The sequence below is a fragment of the Eutrema salsugineum genome, unplaced genomic scaffold (genome assembly GCF_000478725.1).
Source record: "Eutrema salsugineum unplaced genomic scaffold, Eutsalg1_0 scaffold_5, whole genome shotgun sequence".
Classification (NCBI taxonomy): Eukaryota; Viridiplantae; Streptophyta; class Magnoliopsida; order Brassicales; family Brassicaceae; genus Eutrema; species Eutrema salsugineum.
In genome coordinates, this window is record NW_006256612.1 from 8,165,632 (window position 1) to 8,185,496 (window position 19,865).

Here is a 19,865-nt window from a genome sequence, read left to right on the forward strand (position 1 = left end):
TATTTTAATGTTAATTTTTTTAATTAACTAAGGCATTAATAATTCCTAGTCTGGTTATCTTATGTTGTAGTACACTCGCTTGTTCAGTGCTCTGTGCTACACAACTCAAAAATAATGCATCAATTATTGAAAACATAAAAATATGAGAGCATATTTATACAGAAATTTATAATAGTGTGTTTCATTTTCACTCACTCACTTTATATAACTCCTTGAAATAGATTAAAAATAAAAATAAAACAGGGAGTTAATGCCGTCAATCTCATAACAACTAAGTAAGTGGGGACAATTTAACAAGATCCATAAAAGAGTTGACAACGTGACATAAAATATTACTCCCGAATATTTTGTGGTCGCAAATGAGACTCAAATGTTTTTACAAAAACAATGTTCTTGAATTGAGATTTAATTACCATTGTTATATGGAGATTTAATCTTAGAGAAGAACATGTACACTCTTGTAAACAAAAAGAAAAGTGAACAAGAAAGAATAGTAGTAAAATCGTACAGAATCTAACCAGAAAAAAATTCTACATCAAGATGGTGAAAGTGGGACTACTGTCTATGTTTCATTTTTGGGTAGTTTGTATAAAGACAGATAGAAGTTGGATAAGAACAAATAAATGAATATAAATAGATTGGTGAGAATGAGGCAAGTATTTAGTTTACAAATCACACAACCTTCCAAATCGAGTTTCATTTTCGACGTGGTCCGTTGGGTCAGTCCAATAAATGCCTCTAGTTTTGGCACCACTCTTATACAATTAATATCGATGTGAACAAAATGCGGCATTTCCACTCACTTTATGATAAGTGCAGCGCTTCCTATGCAATTTCATCGAGATTGGGTATCATTATTCTCTTGTATCTTGAATCTGATTTTACAAACAGTCAAGAAAATACTAATACGTAAAACTATTTTGCTAAACATTATACAAAGGAAATCGAAGTTATAAAATTGCAAATATTTTTGTACAAAACCGAAAGATGCTAGGGAAGCCAATATAATTATTCCTTCAGCAATAAAACTGAATCAGCTACAATACCTTTTCCTTTTAAGTCGGAAGAAAAATTATTAGTATTCATTATCAACAAGCCTATATAAAAAAAAATTATAGTCAAAAATTCAAAATAGTCATCGGAAATGTTTCCTTTCTTCGCGGAAAAAAAAAAAAAGTTGGGCCCATTGTAGAAATGGGCTTTCTCTCGCGTCATACGTGATACGTCAATTTTCTACTTTTTAAACGTTTTGTTACTTAAGGTGTAATATCTGTCTCTTACCAAAGATACTAAGCTACACTAACATAAACCGGATTATATATTTTTTTCGTTTTAATTTCAATATATTATCATATTCTTTACTTTAATTACTCTCTTTTCCTTTGAGTCTTTGACTATAAGATGCAAATGCGTGATTTTATGTATAAGATTTATATACTTCAAAGATTTAGAGCCCGCAAATCTGACAAATGAAAAGCAAAATGGTAGCCATGCTGGACCAAACACTGCCTTTCTCCGTCAACAATTCAGAATTTTTTAGATTATTCCTTTTTCGTATCTCTATCAATATCGTGATATAAAAATAACAAAGCAATTAGCCAATTATATCCCTTTAACAAAAAAACAAAGCAAATGCATTGATATGACTTTGTTCGAATCAAAGATGATGTGTTAATGATTACATAATGTTCTTTAAATATTTATCACATTCTTTATATCTTCGGTAAATTAATATGTACGATGTTCACAGTGACAGAAACAAAGTAAGAGTGACTTGATCGTACCCGGCTATAAACCTTCTAATATCTATAAATAGATAACTTTACTTTTTATCACTTAATAACTGTATAGGGCAATGAGAATTTAAGATAAATGTGACATTCTATTCAGAATAATTCCCCCATGTGATTAAAAATACCAAAATGTGCAACTTCTTACTAATTGATACTTGACTGTGTCCCTATTTCAGGATTTCAGATCACACACACATATATATATATATATATATATATATATGTGCATGAAAACCCTTCGAAAAAAAAGTATATATGTATCATAATATTTTGATTAATAATGAGAAAATGGAAGTATGTGACCATGGGGACGAGAATACACGTGAAATTAGACTAAAGGAGATGGGTTGTGGAGCCAACTATGTTTGCTGTCTTATCATCAACAAAGAAAAAAAAAAAAAAAAGACGTTAGGGTTTATATTGTACCCTCGTGTGCATCTCCCATTTCTCTATACCTGTCTCATATATCCTAGTTTTTTAGTTATTCTCTTCTTTTCTCATAATTTTAATCATACATATTACAAAAATGAAATCTTAAAGATTTGGAGAATCTATAATGGAGAACAAGAAAAATCAAACAAACAGTACTATCTCACACAAAAAGGGGACAAAAGAACACATCAATAAGAGTCTCAGTGTCTCACATAGTCACATACCTCGCTGGATATCATGATTTTGCATGCCTCTGTCATTTTCTGGTACGTGGACTTTTATATAATTATTATAATTTATTTTTATTTTTGTTCCTTGATAATTAATGTCTATATATTTTAATCAGTGTATTGGTATGAATATGATGAATGTATGTCAAGATATTGTCATATTGAACAAGAGTGCTCTATTGATTTTTTCTCTTCCTAAGTATTAATTATGTGAAATTCTTTTTTTTTTCTTAATTGGTTTTCCGTACGTTGGGGAATAATACCAGTATGATTGAATACTGGTTTTCTGTGTTTGTTGTACTGTACATAATAACTGAAAGTCCTTGTCTATCTTCTCTGAGCAACACAACGCAATATTAAATCAGACTAGAGCGTGCGTGTATATTATATGGTTTTTGTTATTCTAACCAAGTCTTAAATTCTTGTATCAAATCAGAGATTCAAATAACAAAAAGGGGATTAACTTGTTTTAAAACTTAAAAGAAAAAACATAATAACAAAAAGGAATGAGTTGAGTGACGTTGAAATGAAGCTCGGAGCGATCAAAGAGACAAGGAAAAAAAAAGCAAAAGAGAAAAGAGGTCCTACAATGGCACTGATTTGGAACCGAGCCAGACACCGAAGCTAAAACCAAGATCCTCAATCTTGTGGTTCTCTGTCTGGTCTCAATCGCATATTGCTTTAGCATGGAAGTTCACGATTCACAGTACGTGCAACTGACATGCCTGTGGTGTGGGTGGAATTTTCAATGAATTATGCATATTCGTAATGATATATAAACTTTAGCCAAACGCAATTAGTTCAACCATCTCGGTAGAAAATATTCGTTTTAGTCTTTGTTACACTGAATATGACGGTATGCTTAGATTAAAAAAAAAGAAAAAAAAATTCTATCAATTTCTTTTCAAAACAAAAATTCATAACTCTCTTCTTCTTTTCAATTTGTATTTTTTAAATAATATTTTGACAGAATCTCAAAATAATTTTTGAAACTTTCCTGGTGGAAAGAGTGAGTGTTTTGAGAAGACTTGAAATTTGGTCTTTCAATTTACGAAGTAAATATGCTAGCCATCGAACCATATCGTAAATGGTAGCTAGGAATTAATAGAGTCAAAGAACGCTTACCCTCACTCCCTTTCAATCTTATCTACGAACCAAAATATACTCTATATCTTATTATAATGATAAAAGTTTTTGTCATATCTTATAATGTTACCATCGTTATCTTATTTGCAGCTTAGATTATTTCTATGCTCGTACAAATTTAAGATCGCCAACATCAAATTAAATTAAGTTGTTGGGTAGCTATATCTCCAAAAGGTTTATATGAAAGAAATTTGCAATATGGTATAGTTAGTACGAATCAATTAACACCTTAATCAAAAGAACGAAAACACATTTGTACCCGATATTTCGTAAGTATATACCTGCGTTTAATGGTTTTGAAGAGATTTGAAGAAGCTTAGCGAGATGATTTAAGGAATAGATTAGGAGATCACTGGGACGTTTGAGGGCGAACCCAAATATTATCTCTCAAAAACCCATTTTAGAGAAAGAAAAAAAAAACAACGATAAATTGCATATACATATTACTCTTTTGGTAGTTTTACTTTACAATGTACATGAACCCCCAAAAAAAAAACACGAAAAATGACAAGAATCTTATTAAAATAGTATAACCACACCATACTTTCACGATCTCAAGAGAAATATACTAAGCTCTTGTCCATAACTACCACCCGGATTCATCATATGAAAAGATTCCGAGTCACTAGAGCCAGTGACTCGCTCGAACCTGGCCCTCAAATAAAGAGTCTGCTCCTCCTCATCCAACGGCACAACTCCAGCTCCGACTGAGACAGACTGCATCATCCTCAAGAAAACGGCGTCGTTCTCCGTCACCTTTCTCCTCACGGCGAATCCCATTTTCCTTCCGTTGCAATACATCGACCACACCGGAACATCAAAGATCGACGAAGAACGACTGTTGCTACTGCTCCGACGACGGTCACACTCGAGGGCTATGCGTAGAACACCTGCCTGGTCCATTTCCTTGGCCAAAGCCGCCGTGGGAACAGCTAGCTCGAGTAGGAGAAGCGGCGGAGATCCCACGGTGGCGTCTTGAAGGCAGAAACTTACTCGGCCACGACGGTGCCCGAAGAAGGTTCCGCTTACGATGCTGTTACTATGAGAGGAGGAGTGGTCTGAGGAGGAAGATGAGGAAGTGGTGGAAGAGACTGAAACGGTATCGTTTTGGTATGAAGTTGTTGGTTGTTGGTAAGTGCAACAGTATGGGAGCATGCATTCTATGAGTGAACGGAGAGTTCGTCGGAGACGGAATTCACGAGCGCAATCGACGGTGGTCGGAGTGGTTATGATTTGCATGTGATGATGATGATGATGATGATGATGATGATCTCTTTGCTTTCCTAGATCAACCATCGTTCTCATGTTTATTTCTCTTTTTTTGTTTACTTAAGCTTTTTGAGAGTTGAGAGTGAAATTAAAGAAGAGAATATTGAGTTTGTTTTGGGTGAAGAATAAGAGGAAGTTTGATGGCATATATGTAGACTTGTGGAGTGGTATATATGGAGAAAGTGGAGACTTTTCTTCATTCTTTATTTTATTTTTATATATTTTACTATAATAGTAGTAGTATATAACTATATACTGAATATGCTTTATATCACTTTCTTGGGTCTAGCGCAAAAATTCTTTAAAGCGAGAAGATCGAGCCTGTTTATATAATGATTTAATTAATATCGTGGTTATTTGTGCATTTTATTCCAAAACCACAAGATCACCACGGTTTAAATATTGGGGGATAAAAAAAAACAAGGTAAAGTTTGACATGCGTTAACCTTTTAATTTTGAGTTTAAAGAAGTACTCTTCAGTTGTGAGATTCATCAAGCGCTTGTTATAACATTTAAAGGGTTTACAGCTTTTATAACTGAAACTACAATTGTAAATCATCTAATTTGAAAAATAAGATCGAAAACCTCTTGTTGTTTTGATCATAGAAATTCTAAAGAATCGCCTAATAATGCCTAAATAAACCCTAAATAGTAGTAAATATACCTATCATAAACTTATTAATCAAAAATATAGAAGGCAGTGGAGGAAGGAAGGAGCAGGAAATGGGTCCACGTGTCGTATTAAACAAGAGTGGGGCCCGTTTGTTAATGTAATATCCAATCGGTTTGTTTGGAAGCAAGCGAATGGTGCGCGTGCGTCAGTCCAAGTGAAGTCCCACGGCCACTTGACACTTCCAACTTTTTTTTAATTCATTTTTAAGTATTTTTGGTACTTTTTCATTTCTTTCACAATCAATTGAATTAATAATGTAAGAAAAAAATTCTAATCACATCAACCAAATTACTCACCCTAAAACAGTTCTCCAGTGGCCTGCTTACTCACTTTTTCTGTTTTACATATAATCGATCTAATATTTTTTTTTTAAATCGTAGAACTAGCTGAAATGTAGCATTTGTGGGGAAGCTAAAAAACGTTGAAGCATTTGCGTTCCTTTTCTTATTTTTCTACTATTTATATAAAATGAAATATAATGCTCTCTAAATATATATGCTTTCTTTTTGTCATCACGAAAATATATATGCTTCTACCAAGAAAATATATACTTGAATATAATGATGTAGGGCGTGAGGACCTAAGAACAAGCATGCATAGAGCAATGATTAAAACCCAATCATGCTCCGGTATTTTTATAGCATTTTCTTAAGATGCTCTACATAGTCATTGCTGCTAAACTTTTTATAATTTATATACCTCTATCCATGATAGTTTTGCGTACTGATTGTGATTATGATATCACATTACTTTGAACCTAGTCTGTAAAAAAAAAAGTTATTCATAGCGTGGTACCTTGAGAAAGAAAATTTCCAAAAATCATTTTCGACATCATCTTTAGTTTTATTTTTTAATATAAGAACTAATTGCCTACTTCTTTATTATGGAATTGTTACTAAAGACATTATTTTTATAGGGAACCAAAACAAGGTTCGTATATCCACTTGAACTTCTTGAACTTAAAATTTGAGATTTTTATAGCACGATAATTTTTTTATCAATTTGCTGACTAATAACAATTGTAACTAGCTATACAAGTTACCACAGATATTATCTACTTTACAATCATTCTGAAAAGAAAAAGCTAATTTAGTTTGCACAATAGTCCTTTGTCACTGCGAAACTGTGTTTCAAAATCATAAATAAATATATAAACTATAAAATTATAGTATTGCATAATGATTTTGTCATTGTACTATTTCACGAAGTATTAGAATCTCATTTATTTGGTGTTTATAGATATTACAGTTCCTTATATGTTTAATTTATATTGCATCTCGTTTTAAAAACTTCCGAGAAACGATACGATTCATATGTCAACCACAACCAAACATCATGAATAAAATCAACTATAGATTATTACATATAGAAAAGTAGGTAAAGTGTATATCCAGCTCGGGTTGGCTCTGGCAAATTGGTGAAAATAGCAAGCTATCATTAAGAATTTCATCTTTAGAGTATCACATCAGTCTTAGTAAGATTGAATGTAGTTCAATCTCTTGATTTCATAATATAACTTCTTACTTTAAATCATGGGGATTATTGCTTAATTATGTTTATAATAATTTGACTAATTAACTACAATTAATGGGGCCGATTGGCAATAGATAATAATAGTTAAATTTTATGACATCTAAAAGTTACAACCAACTTTTTCTTAATTTTGTTTTAGTTTTATATAAACATATAAATTGGGTTTAACTAAAAAGTACTGATTTAAGAAAAAGAAAAAACAATAGACAAACTATTTTCTTTGAGAAATTACAAAACCCCTTACGCCTTGTATTCTAAATTTTGATTTCTTTGATTTTTCTTTTTCTACAGAAACATTATACTGTAGTTTTAAATTATTTTCTTTTCATTCATGAGTTATAGTATTTAAAAAATGATCTCTACTAATCAAACTTTCATATGTATGTTAAAATTCAGAACTAATGTTAAAAGTATTATAGATACAACTAAAACCAAAGTACTGTATTTACTTATATACTTTTTTATATTTAATTCAACGTTTAGTAGAGCAATATACATGATTAAAAAAAACATGCATGACACAAAACTTTTTTTGGTTTTGGATCATATGAAAAGGCAAAAACATGAAAAGCCAATATTTACGTGAATGCTTTGTTCGCATTATCACTTTTTATCTTTTCACAGAGATTGTCGGCTTACGTTTACATATGTCTTATGTCCAATCTCTCCACATGAAAAGAGGTTTTGTTACACATTTTTATTAACTCAGAATATCGTCTAAGAGACTAAGATAATCACAGAGAATCAAACAATTTCATAATTCCATTATCTTCATCAACATTTTTCATATGTCATCAGAAAACGAATATAGACTACAATAAAATAAAAGTAAATATAAATTCTTTTGGCAGCTTATTTAGTATTACATGTTTCATGCTCTCGGTGTCTTCTTCAATCTCAGTTCTCGCCGTAGACTGCATCAACATCTTCGGAGATTAGAGTTAATCTCTTCGTTTATCCTTCCACTCTTTCAATTCTTTCGATGTTATCTAAATTAGCCAGTCCGATAGTAAGTGTTCAACCAATTGATTCCCTCCTTTGAGATAATTCTGGTTAAATCCTGATTCGTATTGGTTCTTGTCCTAATGTGAGTTATTTTTGACTGTATTAATGGGCTTCTTGTAAATTCGTTCTCATTTTTAATTTGAAACCCCATTAGAAAAAAATCGATCATTTAGGGTTTTTAATGACATATTCTTCAACGATTATAGACAAACATATTTGTATATAAAAAGATAAACGTTCCTTTTTTCGAAAATGGATGAAATATTATGTTTGAGTTTTTGAACATTTGAGCTATTTTGTTTTTAATTAATGAAGGTAAATAGGTACCTCATGGTTTCAGATGTACTTGTACATACAAACTTACTCAGACTATAGGATACACACGTAATTGAATTAGTGGACCCATTTCACCGTCCAAATGTCCACTACCTAAATAAATAATGATTTGTTTCTCTCTTTAGTATTTGTCTCAAATTGTGTTGTTTTGCCTTACTATAGTTCTCTTTAATAGATGTAAAAGGAAATTTATTTTTATACTTAATCTAAGTAATCCAGGTCAGCATCGGACAGAGGATACATGACTAGAACCTGACCCAATTTCAATGGAAGTAACCTAGCCGACTAATTCCAAAGATAAACAGACCCGTCGAATAAACTTATATACCAAATTTTAGCTCAGAGGAGACAATTTACAACTTGCTTTACAAGAAGTAAGAACTATGCAATCAAATCCGACTGCCAATACCTGACATGACTCTGTTCCAAACAGGAATCAAACTGATTACTAAAGGTTCACAGTCCTTTACCAAGTTTATCACTTGATCATACCGCTCTGACCCTTACTATAGAGTTCTTAGGTATACATTATTACGTAACTAATACAGATTTTTGTATACTATTTTTCGTGTTCCAATAAAATGACAGATTTATATATATATATATAGATGAGAGGTAGGTATATGATTTAGTGGTTTAGTCAAATTAAAGGCACACTTTGGAGAGAAGGAACACGCTTCTAAATTATTGAAATCGAATAGCTTTACAAGTGTTAGTTCTACATTCCCCCTGACCTAGCTCTGTATATTAATTTTTTTTTTTTTGCAAATATATAATTTATTAATTAGCCAATACTCAACACTGGAACAATCTAATTAGTGGGAAATAATTTGAGGTTAATGTTTTAAGACAATGTAATGGCTTCATGATGGCATGAATTATTAAGCGTTTATATGTGCACTGAGGTAGTGGGCTTTAAATAGTCAAATTATATTATAGATATTATAAGCAAAATAAAATTTTGAGTTAAAGCTCTCTCATTCAATTTTAGGGTAGTTAATTACCTTTTACCCCTTCTTATATTTTTTTTAATTAATTTTAATAACAAAATTATTAAAAATTATAAATTAATTAAAAAATATTAAAAATCGTAATTAAATAAAAATATGAAAATTTTAATTAAATAAAAATATTAAAAATTGTAATTAAATAAAAATATTAAAAATCGTAAATTAATTAAAAAAACTGTTAAAAATCGAAATTTAATCAAAAAACATTTAAATTTAATAAAAATTATTAAAAATCGAAATTTAATCAAAAAATATTTAAAATAGAAAATAACGAAAATTTAAAAATTGGAATTTAATCAAAAAAACATTTAGAATCATATCATATATAATATATGCAAAGTAAATTTTTCGCTATAAGGTCTCTCATTCTATTTAGGTAACTAATTCCCCTTTATTCGTTAATAAAATCTTTTTAATTCCCCTTTATTCGTTAATCGGATTATCTGTTGAGCGTGATTATTTGAAAAAAAATGTACATGTGATGTGGGAAATCCTAGCTTAAGTTGAGAGCTATATATAAATATATTACTTTTTTAAATGTATCTTAATCTCAATTGTGGTTTGGTTTCTACATTGACCGGCTTTTTGTTGTATTGTTTACCGTCTTTATTTTTTATAAATCAATTTTTTCGTTTTTTCTATTGTTTTTTTCCGTTTTTTCAGTACCTGTAGTAGTGTTCCTCGATTATATGTTGTTGTTTTGTGTTGTCAGTTATTCTTCCTTACTTAACGTGATTAAAACCATGTCAACATATCATAAATCATCTTCATTGTCTAATGAACAGGTTTTAAGTCTTTTGTTTTTTTTGCTTGTTTTAAAGATGGCTTTCTGAATTCTGTTTATATTTAGAATAATGTAAGAGATGCCAAATACTCTAGCAGGATGCAGAGGAAAAAACCAAAAAAGAAAACAGAAAAAGGGAAAAAAGGAAAAACGAAGTAGAAAAAGAAGAGAAAAAGATAAACTGAAACATATAGAAGAACATAGAGTTGATGAAAACGTAAAAAAATGAGGAAAAATTAACAAAAAGTCCTAGACCATGAACGATAAGATCAAGATGGGTAACACAAAATAGTGAAAAAGAAAAATGATAAAGAGATGAAGATTTCAAAGTTGAAGAAGAAAACTGAAAGAAAAAGAAGAACAAAAATGGTAGATGAAGAAAATAAAGTATAAGAAGATGAAAACCCGACGATGAAAAAGAAAATAAAAAAGAAGAAATTAAAGATGCGAAAAGGACAAACAAAAATAAGAAAGAAAAAAAGTTTGGATAGGACAAAAATGACCAAGAAGAAGTAAAAAGCAGAAGATATAAACGGCTAATAAAACCAAAAGAAGAATAGTAGAAGATATTGAAGAATAAAAATTTAGAGAATCCAAAGACAATAAAATAAAACAAAGAAGAAGGGACAGACAAATAAAACAAAAAAAAATCAATAGAAAAAAACGAAGAAAAAACCGAATGAAAAAAAATCAAGAAGTCAAAGAAGATTAATACAATACATAAGAAGAAATAGTCAAAAACAATGAAAGATAAGAAGGAAAAAACAAAGAATAGAAAAGCTAAAAAATAAAGAAAAAGGAGAAGAATAAGAAAACAACGATAATGTGAACAAAAAATAATACGGTGAACAAGTAAGATAAAAAAAAATACTCGGATTGGTCGAAGACGATGAACAAAAAAAAATTAAACGACCAATTGGAGAAGAAAAAAGATAATCAGAAGAAGAAGTAATAAAGAAAACCAGTAGATAGTAGAGGAATGGGAAAGAAAAGAATAATAAAATGGAAGATAACTAGAAGATGAAGAAGACAAAGTAGAAAAAGGTAAATATGATGAAAAAACGAAGACAAATCAGATGAATAAGAAGTAAACGAAGAAAATATAGAAGAACAATTTGAAAACAAATAACGATAAAAAAGACTTAAAAATACAAGGAAAAAACTAAAAAAGAGAAAATATAAACCATGAGAGGAGTAAAAAGACAGATAAGACAAAGATCTTTAAAATATGATGAAGAATTTAGAGAGAGGAATAAGAATCTGTTGAATGAGAAAAAAAATAAAATAGAAGACAAAATAGAAGAAGAAGAAGATAGGGAAGAGAAAAAATTGGATGAAAACCTTAAAAGATGAGGAATTGGAGAAAGTAGAAGAATATGAAGATGAGTTAAAAGCCGAAAAACACCAGAAGAATAAAAAGTCGATGATAACGAAGAAGACGATGGCAATGAAAAAGAAAAAGAAAAAAAAAAGAAGAAAGAGAATAATAAAACATTGAAGAAGAAGAAGAAAGGAAATAAAACCTGAAAGATAAGAAAATCAAAAGATGTATGAGAGGAAAAAGGAAAAGATGTGGAGAAGAGCAAGAAAACGTGAAAAAAGAAAAATGATAGAGAACAAAAAATTAAAAGATAAAAAGAGAAAAAATGAATAATTCATATTAATTTTATTTTAGTTTGTGTTTATTGATTTCATACACTTATTAGTATTGATTTTAAAGTTTTTAATGTTAGACAATGATTACTTTTATAGGTTAGCTTTATTTTAATTTTGTATGTATCAAATTCTTGATCTAATTATTTTTGATTTCTGACGTAAAATTTTATTTTAGGTTTCAATGAAACTTTTCGGTCTGTGCAAGTCGCGGGCTAAACACCTAGTATTCTTATGTTATACAACATTTTTTTTACCAGCCAAAAGCCTAATTGACTGGTAAATGATATACATGTGATGTGCCATATACTAATTACATAAAACATTATATTTATCAAGGCAATTATCAACGTAAGTGTTGACTAGTAATTAGAAATATGACCCCTACCACATCCACAATGTCTAAAAATTTAATCAATACTGTAGATTACTCCGTTAATCTATATGTAACTATGATTTTAACTTATTGCGCTTTTCGCCATCATGTCAGTTGTGCCTAATCAGGAGATGGGCAAATACATTTTTTGTGTCAACTTATTGCACTTGGTTTACCAAAAGGAAAAAAAAAATATACTCCTTTCGTAACCAACAATGTTCATTTCCTATTACGCAAAAACAAATCACATAAATTATTTTAAATCCACAATATCCACGTGACTAAAAAAACTAACGTTTATACAAAAAAAAATAGATAAATTGAGATCTTATCGACGGATCAAAGGTCCATGGTAAATCTAACCCAATCTTGACGAAAGCTAAAGGGAGTATAAAAATACATTGAATTTGCTCATTTAGACAGCGATATTGAAAGTGAAGCGCCTTTTTTTCATAAAAGCTTGTTCTGGCGCTAACATTAACTACGCAATTACTCCATTTTTCCTACGAAATTGATGTTTCGAGATTTTTAAATGCATCATTACAATAAAATAATACCATGATTGTTTACATGCAAAATAAATTACTACTACAAAATATCAATCAACAGTTCTATATAGAACCAAAATAGGCTAAGTTAAGAATATTAATAGGAATCTTAACCTCTCTATGACAAAAATAAAAATCTCGACCAGTCTAAGGCACTCGCCTTTTATTCCTCTCGTTTTGAGCTCACGCTTTCTATCTCTTCTCTTTATGATGTCTTCTCTTAGTTAATTCTATAACTTTTTTTTTTTCTATTGCATTCACTTTCCTTGACACCCCCTTAATGGGATATCATTTGGAGCATACAAAATATGTTTGATTACAATGCAATGAATCAATAATAGATAATATGTAAGGAGGATTAAACAAGATATAGCAAAGCTTATAGTAATATCTATCACGAGTGAGCAGCAAACCGAGTAACCGATGAGAAAGCGATGATAACCGACGCTAAGGTTGGAAGAATTCAAACCATGCCATAAGATAAGTCTGATCGATGTTGTCTCTTTGAACGTGGGTCTGAGAATGGATTAGAGGTCTGTCGAGGCCTGCAAGCTTGCATTTCAGGGTCTGCTTAATAAACTTGATGACTGCAAAAGAGGTCTTAAAAGTTCCCTGATGCAGTCTTGAGTTTCTTTCTCGCCAAATTTCATACACAATAGCTTGCAAAGCTAACTTGCAAATCACATTTAGCTTCTTGGAAGTCGAAGCTGAACGAACCCAGGAGATTCTCTGCAGAAAACCCGATGGAGGAGTAAGCATAGGATTGTAACTTTTAGCCTTAGTTACTCTGGATTGTAAATTTTATTTGGTAGTTATGCATCACAACAACAAATAATTTAACCCTAACTAGTTTCTGCACAGAGTCATCTGTGATATTTGTTTATCCAACTTTCAAGCTAAATAAAATATATATATATTATTTATAAGCGATTATTATATGAATAAATGGAAAATTAGACGTAAATATAATTGAGTAGTTTTTTATAAGTTAAATATTCTATGTATGATTGAGTCGTTTTCACCTATGGTTATTTGCTTGTATCGTATGGTTTTTTGTTAAAGGGCTTATGTATGATGAAAGGGAAATCAATTAAATAAATGATTGAGCTGTCGTTATTTTGATAAAGAGTTTATATATGTATGAATTGTATGGGTATATATCGTTATTTGATTGTTTCGTATGATTCTTGTCAAACGGTTTTTAAATAATGAATAATCAATGTATATATGATTGAGTTGTGTTACTCTTTCCACCGAATATTGTTACAACGTTCACACTTTTATCATTAGCAAACATGTAAATATAGTTAGCATATGGATCATGGATGTATGCCGTTTAGTACTACATATATGTCTAGAATCGCTTGTATGGCTTATAACAAAAATATTTCGCTTTTTACACATTAATTATGTCAACCATCAATCACTCGTACAAACATACATCTACATTTCTATGATCCTTTTTAGACCAATCTACATCTTTGACCTATGATATATGATAATGCGAACTTGATTTTGGTGACCTCGGGATAAAGAGCCCAAATTTTGCTATCTTTGGAAGATACCTATCCCTATGTAGTACGCATTGTCAATATTAATGCCGGATTGGAACAAATCAAAGAGGTAAGATATGTTATAAAGTCGCATGTGATTTCTACGCATTAACTTTAAGTTTGAATTTTATGTTCTTAGAAAGAACTCAAAAAGTTTGAAGCTTATCCAACCGAGATCATATATATATATTAATATATAGATACATAGAATTACATGTAAATAATATTATAGAGGCATAAATAGGTCAACGGAGGGAACTATTCAAAATAGTTGTTAGAGAGTATATACAACGTATATAATTGAAAATTACGTATTTATTGTATCACTCAAATCTCGTGTAGGGTTCTCACCATAAAGAATAATATAATTTGAATAAGGGAAACAAAAAAAATAAGAAACGACAAACAAAGGAGAGTTGACTTTTTGTCTAACCAAAGAATTGAATGAGATAAAACAAACGCAGTCCGATAAGGCGATCTGGTCGCTCGTCTAAAGATTTGTTGATACCAACTTTTTGGTACATACCAACGGTCTAATCCTGCGTGGCAACATAGACCTATCTCTCTTCTGTACACACGGGAGAAATCCCATTGCGAGTTTGGCAAATGCTCGAAAAGCCGCTATTTCTTTTTGTTTTTTCATTGTGAGATTTTTCTTATAAAGAACGAAAAATACAAAAAAACATGTATGGTAAAAAAATCATATTGTAGCCAATGGCCACCATAGAACTCCTCGCAATGACCCTATAAATATGATATATAATATATGTAGAATTCTTAATTTCATGCAATATTTAATTGTTCGAGAAAAACAAATCATACAATAAAGTTTTCTCGATTTATCCTATGGCCGCCGACCTGCCGGCAGTTTTGGAAAAAAAAAGTTTGAGTTGGACTAAATCCTTTATTTCTCCAATTGAAAATTGCCTAAAATCTCCATACTTTATGAATGCATTCCACATTCTTTAAAGTATATACCTCTAATTGTTCAAGACATTCACCAAACTCTTAAGAATAAACTAGCATATGTGGAACCACTGTCCTCGGTTAATATAGATGATAGAGATCCCTCAGTTTGTAGCTTGGTCACTTCCACTTTCACATGCTCCTGATGTCCTGTAGTGGTAATGATTCTTATGCTATGTATCTTTATCTTTTGATTGTCCTCTATAATTATTATTTTTTGAAAGAAAAAAAAATAGAAAATAGGAAAAACTTATCTAGAACAAATATTTCTATTTTGTTAGAAATACAATAACTCTCTCTGTTTGTCAGAAACAAATAATTCTATTTTCAAAATGAGGCACATTTATTGTGTATGGTAAGAGTTTATATGCATATATACAACCTGTCATTGTCGGAGATTTGCCGGTCATGTCGGAGGACTTGCTATTTTCAAACTCATAGGAAAACAAAAAGGATACCGCTTCTATTCAAACAAAACTATGGTCCTATAATGGAATCTGTATTCTATTCCCAATTTCACAACACGTATTTGTTTAGACTTTAGAATCAATCAACACACATTTAATTTTATTATATAAATAATGTTTTTATTTGACATGTTGCTTTTAGTTTATATTATTAATGTATTCACTAGACACGAAAGCACAACTCAGCAGTATGTTGAAACTTCTTAAGTTCTAACTTACATTTATAATGTATAACCACATATATAATGCTAATGCTATGAAATTTTAACCTAAGACATCATACATAACACATATATTTTATTCAAGTACTGGGCTAATGTTATTTTAAAATGAAAAAGACTGATCAATAGAAGTTAATCTAATCAACTTTTTAATAATACCACGTATCAACATCAAACCCTAAAAATGTCAATTAATATTAATTTTCCTAAACGGCACCATTTATTATGCTTCTGAATTCGTCTTAAATCTAGAATTTTGATGAAATGTATCATTCAAACTTCAGGAGCTAAGGACACTGTTTGATGAAATGTATGAAAAATTGATTTTTAAATAAAAAAAGTTTGTGGTGAAATGAGAGTTATTAAACGGTGAATATTATAATTAATTATTAAATTTTAATCCAATACAAATATGTTAAGTAAACTGGTTAGTTCGATATGAATATATTATAATTTTAATTTTTTAATACCCACAAAAAAATCTCAAAATCTCAAAATATTAATGTTTTAAAATAGGTAATATATTCAATCTACTAAATTATATATTTTGTAAATTAAATATAATTTGTTGTATATTTATTTATTATATATCAAACCTAAGTGTAAAGAATATTATATTATTTTTATATATAGTTAAAAAAATAAAATTAAATTTTTATAGTTAGTGAACAGATTATAAATGTCAATTATTAAATGATGCAAATTAGAGTTGATGATTATAATATTATAAATTTTATATAATAGCCTAGATAATATTTTAGTTTAGTGCCAACGGTTTAAAACAACTTATTTTGCTTTACACGCTTATAAAATAATTTCATATACGGATTAACTCATTTTTTATAATTCAAAAAAATATATATATATATACAGATCAACTCATTATTTAAAATTCACAAAAATATGCACTATATTATTGTAAACTTTATAACAATAACTGTTTTTACAAAATAACTATTTTCATCAAATTATTTAAATTAGTTAAAGATTAAAAATATATCTTCCGCATGTTAATCCCTAGTTCTATTCCCAATTTCACAACACGTCTTTGTTTAGACTTTAGAATCAATCAACACACATTTAATTTTATTATATAAATAATGTTTTTATTTGACATGTTGCTTTTAGTTTATACTATTAATGTATTCACTAGACACGAAAGCACAACTCAGCAGTATGTTGAAACTTCTTAAGTTCTAACTTACATTTATAATGTAAACCACATATATAATGCTAATGCTATGAAATTTTAACCTAAGACATCATACATAACACATATATTTTATTCAAGTACTGGGCTAATGTTATTTTAAAATGAAAAAGACTGATCAATGGAAGTTAATCTAATCAACTTTTTAATAATACCACGTATCAACATCAAACCCTAAAAATGTCAATTAATATTAATTTTCCTAAATGGCACCATTTATTATGCTTCTGAATTCGTCTTAAATCTAGAATTTTGATGAAATGTATCATTCAAACTTCAGGAGCTAATGACACTGTTTAATAGCTTTATGAATTGAAAAATTTAATAAGAATAACGGTCATAAATATAACTTCATTATATCACAAATATATATTTATAAGCTAACCTAATCTTGTTAAGCTTAAAAGTAGTATATATTTCAGCAATATGTATATATATATATATATATATTATTCTTCCGAAACCAAGTGATCATATTTGTATCAGACAAACGCATGGTATTAGATTTTGGAATGGGGTTTACCAAATAGCCTGTTTAATTAAGAATCATTTATGATCGAGTTGTTCAAAACAAAGCAAGAAACATATATCAGTGTAATAGCACTATAGCAGGCTAATGTGGACACGGCATTTTTAAAGCCACCATTTCACACCTTTTATAGATACACCTTTTGTAGATATTATATAAAGCTGCAAAAAAAGGTAAGAAACACATAATAGGTTTGAGAGTTAACCTAAATGATAATCTATGTGAATCCAAAAAAAACTTATAGAGCTTCCTCTCCAAGCCTAAGTCTATACTCCCCTTTATATATTCTGTTAGATTTAGAATGTAATTAAACTTTACGAGTTTAGCTTTCGAATATATAACTTTAAGAAACTTTTTTTTTTTTTTTTTTGTCAACAACTTTAAGAAACTTATACTTTTCACATAATTTACATACAATTATGGACGGCAGACGCATAAAATAACGACTGTAAGGGTTAATTAACCTATAGAAACATGGCCTGTCATTATATTTTTGATGACCAAAATATACATCATATATATAAAAAATAACAAAGAAATATACAGAGTGTTTCCTTGATTTGAAAATATATCATCTTTTTGTAACAAAACGAAACAAACAAATTGCAAAATTATCATGCTTCTATTTTTTTTTAACCAAAAATTATTCTGCGTCTTCTAATATTATATATTTTTTGTCTGCAGATTTGTTTTTTTTTTTCCGTAGAAATTAAAGGCGACTTAAGAGTTAAATAGTATATCTATACGACGGAGCCTTCGTAGATCGTTGAAAGTTTCAGCCTAAAGGATCGAACCGCCAACTTTGCTCGCTTAGACGTATATCTTCTCAAGTTACGTACCGAACCGGACCGGTTTAAACCACTCGAAGCCTTAAACGGAGCCGTTTTATTCATCGACAACCCTCCTTTCCGAACCGTCGACTCGCTTGCTTTCCCGTTAACAGCTTCAACGGAGTCGTTAGGCTGAGTCAGCATCATGACCGGCGAGATTCTCCCCTTTTTACGCCGGCGAGGTTCTTTCCCGAGTGAGTTTTGGATCGCGACGCTTGCTTTCACGGCGAGAGCCGCCATGTCAGACGCCGTTAGCCGGTTCTGACGCTTAGAGATCGGGAGGACGAAGTAGATCTGCTCCGCCTGAAGAGACGATCCCGATTCTATCGCCGGTATGAAATCGTCGTAGTAGAGAGAATCGGAATCGCAGATGAAATACGAGGAAGGTCTAGAGGAAGAGGAAGATGAAGCAGCCGCCGATTCTGCTTCTAGTACCTGAGATGCTAACACCGGGACATTGTATTCCCGGAGATCGCCGTTAACCGTCACGATCTTCACCGTTGGAGAAGAATTTGAGTCTCTCCGGTTAAACGACACACAGTTACCCATTTTCGAAAATTCCTGAAGAAATTTGAAATCGAGAGAGAGAGAGATAAGTAAAGCACAAAAACGAAGAAAATTGATACGACGCGTCGAAAAGAGTCGGTCATGGTGGGTTTATATATAGAGAAGAAGGATGATGTGAGTAGAGAATTCTAAACCGGGTAAATCGGTTACGGTTCAGCTGTTTCAAACCGGTAGCTGACACGTTGGTGCCGTCGCTTTGTCAGTTGTCTGTCCATTAGTAGATTCTTGTCACGCATAGTAAAAGGACATAAATTTTATTTTATTTTGTGCTAAATGGACAGATAATCTTTCCCTAATCTTAATTATATTCATGACCTACTTAATACTCCCGGTATTTCTTTCTCTTGTTGAGTTATTAGTTACTATAAATACTGAATATTTTATTTTCCGATAAGAATGCTACCAAAAATAAAATCTCTTAATAAGATTATATATATATATATATATATATATTTCGATGTATTTATAATGAAGGAAGATTCAGTTAAAGCAAATTTATACACACGCAACGCATACAAACTTTACCAGCATATATAGGTCATTAAATAAACATAGTTGTGTTGTGGTGCGTCTGCATGGCGATACTCTCTTATCATCAATCTCTATTTCAAATTGGATGAATGCTCTTTATGGTTTTTCTGTACCGTTCCAATTTAATTTGAAGAAAAAGGCTCAAAATCTGAAAGCAAAGTCAGAAATAACGTGGCATGCGCCACGCGACCCCTAGTCGCAAG

At 30.5% G+C, this 19,865-nt stretch overlaps 2 protein-coding genes across 2 annotated transcripts; both read right to left on the bottom strand.

Annotated features, from left to right (window-relative positions):
• Positions 1-4,027: 4,027 nt before the first annotated feature.
• Positions 4,028-5,054, bottom strand: LOC18992832 (protein MIZU-KUSSEI 1). The gene has a single exon (XM_006416274.2). The coding sequence runs from the start codon at positions 4,904-4,906 to the stop codon at positions 4,148-4,150; it is 759 nt and encodes a 252-aa protein (XP_006416337.1). The 5' UTR covers positions 4,907-5,054; the 3' UTR covers positions 4,028-4,147.
• Positions 5,055-18,185: 13,131 nt separating this feature from the next.
• Positions 18,186-19,190, bottom strand: LOC18992833. Its single transcript, XM_006416275.2, has one exon. It carries the CDS (start codon positions 19,111-19,113, stop codon positions 18,475-18,477), a length of 639 nt encoding a protein of 212 aa, XP_006416338.1. The 5' UTR covers positions 19,114-19,190; the 3' UTR covers positions 18,186-18,474.
• Between the last annotated feature and the right edge of the window lie 675 nt (positions 19,191-19,865).